This window comes from Silene latifolia, chromosome 9, assembly GCF_048544455.1.
Source record: "Silene latifolia isolate original U9 population chromosome 9, ASM4854445v1, whole genome shotgun sequence".
In the NCBI taxonomy this organism is placed as follows: Eukaryota; Viridiplantae; Streptophyta; class Magnoliopsida; order Caryophyllales; family Caryophyllaceae; genus Silene; species Silene latifolia.
The window spans coordinates 80,281,528-80,285,889 of NC_133534.1; the positions used below are offsets into that span (position 1 = coordinate 80,281,528).

Here is a 4,362-nt window from a genome sequence, read left to right on the forward strand (position 1 = left end):
GATCCAAGGGTCATTGTCGTCACTACCTCCAATGTCACTGGAAGAAAGACTACCTCCTCAGGATTAGAATGAGGAAAAGAAGCATGAAGGTGACGATGAGGGTTAGACTTTGGTTACGCACAAGAAGTCAAAGAAACAAACAAGGCAGACAGCGCAACCTGTTCACCGTCGAAGAAAACAATCAAAGAAGATGAAACCTCGCAAGACGAAGGGAAAGAGAAAGTCCAAAACAGTGGTCAAACCACATGTCTTGCCTATCGATACACTTGAGCGAGAACCACCGAGTCCCGTCACTTTAAAAGAATTATTCCCACAAGACTTCTTAAACAAGGTTACCGTGTGCACCATCTCATCTACGGACGGTGCTGATGATAAAAAGAAGATAGAGGAAGGAGGCCCAGATGATGCGGTATTGCCACAACAGTCGCATTCTGAAAAGGAGAACGAAATAGTGGCTGCTCTTGACGCCCTTCCTACAAACATGGAATGGAAACAAATCTTTCATCTACCTAAAGAGAAGCGTAAGCTGATAATTCGAGGACTTGAGAAGCCTGAGTTGTATGCGGGCAAAATGAAAGACAAAATTGAGCCTCATGAGCAATCAATTGGATGTGTCTCCTGTAATGCAGCCTTGAGTTTTTCAGATGAGGATTTACTTCTTGGATCCAAGCCTCACAACAGGCCACTGTATGTGTCTGGGTACATCCGAGGCAAAAGGTCCAGCGCATTTTAATAGATGGAGGCTTAGGAGTCAATCTCATGCCAAAAGCCACCATGAATGAATTAGGGATCACAATGGATGAACTCTCCAGTAGTCAAACAATGATTCATGGTTTCAACTTGAATGGGGAGCGCGCAGTTGGCATGATCCGCATGAACCTTACCATGGGTGATCTTTCTTCCGACACATTGTTCCATGTCATGGATGGTAAGACATCGTTCAAACTATTGCTGGGACGACCTTGGAAGCACGAGAACGTAGTTGTCGCTTCAACCCTCCATCAATGTTTGAAATATTATCGTGGTGGCGAAAGGAAAATAGACGGAGACGCCAAACCCTTCTCTAAGGTCGACTCTTTCTTCGCTGATGCAAAATTCTTTGAAGAGAATGGTACTTCTAGTGATTTCATGCCAACCATCATCTCTTCAACAAGAAAAGGAGGTAAGCGGAAAAAGAACATCATCAAAGAAGATGGAGCTGCAAGTCCTGCTAAAGAAAATGATGTTAAGAAAGATGTAGACAAGGTCAGCAAAACAGCTACTCCTGTTGCGTCACCCAAGAAGCAAGAGACGCCGCAGAAAACTACACCACCAGTATTACGCTACATCCCAAAGTCTCGCCGCAAAGATGGAGAGAGTCCTTTTGCAGAGTGTCTAACACCAAAGACAGAGCCTAAGGATAAAAAGTCAAGCCAGGTGATCAAGCAGGAATGGGTGGCCAAAGTCGTTACGCCTCTGCCAAGTTCATCTCAAACAAAGTTTGTGAGACCTCCTCCAACTGGTTTCGTCTGCTCATCCAGTCAGTCATCAAGTGAAGAAAACAAGGGGATATTTGATTCCAATGCTTACAAGCTACTGGCGAAGGCTGGATATGACTTTACAAATCCGACTCCTCTCGGCAAAGTTATAGAAGTTGAGTCGTACGGTCTTAACAAAGCGCAACATGAAGTATTCAAGCAAGATGAGAGCTTCATGGTGACCAGGGCCGGGCTCGGATATGAGTCTCCTGCGCCTGTGAAGATTGGTGCTCGTAGAAAAGGGGCTACTGTGTCTTCTCAGCACATCACAGTAGAAGAGGTCGAAGAAAATGAAGAAGGAGAGGAAAAGATGCATCCATCTTCAGTCTTCGATCGAATAAGTCCACCTGCAGAGAAGTGTCGTCCTTCTATATTTACAAGGTTAGGGAGACCAAGTGCTTCAACCAAACACATTTCTGTCTTTGCTAGGCTTGGAAATCAAGGAAAAAGTAAGGTCAAAGTGTCAACACCTTTGTTGCGCATAAATAAGAAGGGCGCAATACATGAACGCTTGGGCGGTCCATAAAAAATAGTCTTCAGTCGACTAGGGGCTCTCAAGAGGAATAGTGGTGAGGGTCGTCCTCTCTCAACTTCTGCAACACAAAATGAAGAAGAAGTAAGAGTAAGCAATGACTTGAGAAGCGCAATACCATCTCGCAAGAAGCGTATGTAAGTAGTGGATATCATCCAGCATGAGCCACTCAAAGCAAGGAGGCGCGTACTAGTTCTTACTAGTCAGCAAAAGAATACCAAAGAGCTTTTGCCTTCATCTTCACGTCCCTATGATGCAAGGAAGTCAAGTGACTTAGAAATTACAACATCGTCATATCACATCACAGTAGAAGAGATACCTGATGGGAATGAAGAAGTTGAGGCCGATGAGGCCCCGGAAACACTTGAAGACGGGGGGCAATCGACTGTGGATCAACTCAAGGAGCTCAACTTGGGAACTACGGAAGATCCTCGCCCCATTTATATTAGTGCTCTGCTGACTAAAGAAGAAGAAGAGGAGTACTACAAGTTGTTGGTCGAGTACAAGGATGTCTTCGCTTGGAGGTATAAACAAATGCCTGGACTCAGCCCAAAAATTGCGGTTCATCGTCTAGCAATCAAGAAAGGCACCAGTCCCAAAAAGCAACCTCAACGTCGTTTCAGGCCGGAGCTTGTACCTGAAATTGAAAAGGAAGTCAATAAACTCATTGAAGCAGGTTTCATTCGAGAAGTCAAATATTCTACCTGGATAGCAAAAATTGTCCTAGTCAGAAAGAAGAATGGACAACTGCGCATATGTGTCGACTTCAGCGACCTTAATGATGCATGCCCGAAGGATGACTTCCCTTTGCCAGTTACAGAGTTGATGATTGACGCAACCACTGGTCATGAAGCCCTCTTATTCATGGATTGTACTGCTGGTTACAATCAAATACATATGGCACCTGAAGATCAAGAAGCAACAGGTTTTCGAACCCCAAAAGGGATCTTCTGCTACACAGTCATGCCGTTTGGATTGAAGAATGCTGGCGCTACGTACCAACGCGCAATGCAAAAGATCTTTGATGACATGCTGCATAAAATAATAGAGTGTTATGTTGATGACGTGGTTGTCAAATCAAAGAAAAGAGAAGACCATATCAAATACCTTCGAACCATCTTTGAGAGACTTAGAAAATGTCAACTCAAGATGAATCCACTCAAGTGTGCATTTGGTGTCACATCTGGGAAGTTCTTAGGGTTTGTGGTCAGACACAGAGGCATTGAAATTGACCAAACAAAAATCAAAGCGATCAACGAAATGCCGGAACCAAAGACGTTGAAAGAGTTGCGCGGATTGCAGGGATGTTTGGCATACATTCGAAGGTTCATATCTAACCTAACAGGACGTTGCCAACCATTCAGCCATCTCATGAAAAAGGATGCTCTATTCCAATGGGATGAAAAATGCAAAAATGCTTTTGATAGCATCAAAAAGTACTTGGCCAGCGCACCAGTGCTGGGGGCGCCAATTCCAGGAAAGCCACTTGTCCTCTACATTGCAGCACAAGAACGCTCACTGGGGGCAATGTGTGCTCAAGAAATTGAAGACCGCAAGGAGAGAGCACTCTACTACTTGAGTCGTACCTTGGTTGGAGCTGAGTTGAATTACTCGCCCATAGAGAAGATATGTCTTGCTTTGGTGTTCGCCATCCAGAAGTTGAGGCACTACATGCAGGCACATACCATACACGTGGTCTCAAAAGCTGATCCAATCAAGTACATACTCTCAAGACCAGTCTTGTCTGGAAAACTTGCGAAATGGGCAATGTTACTTAAGCAGTATGACTTGGTGTTCGTGCCTCAAAAGGCTGTGAAAGGTCAAGCTATCGCCGACTTCTTTGCTGATCATCCAGTGCCAGCAGAGTGGGAAATTTCAGATGACCTCCCAGGAGAAGAAATTATCTACGTGGACTTTCTACCTCCATGACAAATGTACTTTGATGGTGCTGCAAGGCAAGATAGAGCTGGAGCTGGAGTTGTGTTCGTAACTCCTGTTTGGGCTAAAAATAGCATAATACAGAAAGCCCACTTGGTAAAATAAAGATTATAAAGAAGAGGTGAGGAGGAAGGGAGCCCGCGGTCAGGAGAAGGGGGAACGGGATTGAGAAGGATCAAGAGCCCGTCATGAAAGGTGTCCGCGTTAAGGAGAAGAGTGTCAGGGAGAAGTTAGGGAGAAGTTAGGGAAATCGGGGAGAATTGGTAAGGGAATTCGGATTTGGAAAGGAGTCCTTATGGAAATAATATTCCCTTTCCATATTCAAGGTAGGACATATCTAGGGTTCTTACCCTATAAATAGCCAAGGAAGGAAAT

General features: G+C 44.6%; 1 protein-coding gene across 1 annotated transcript; it reads left to right on the top strand.

Moving 5' to 3' along the window:
• The first annotated feature begins 795 nt into the window (after window positions 1-795).
• On the top strand, window positions 796-3,978 carry LOC141601266 (uncharacterized). Its single transcript, XM_074421531.1, has 3 exons — window positions 796-1,506; window positions 2,209-2,862; window positions 3,832-3,978. Exons 1-3 carry the CDS (start codon window positions 796-798, stop codon window positions 3,976-3,978), a joined length of 1,512 nt encoding a protein of 503 aa, XP_074277632.1.
• The last annotated feature ends 384 nt before the right edge of the window (window positions 3,979-4,362 follow it).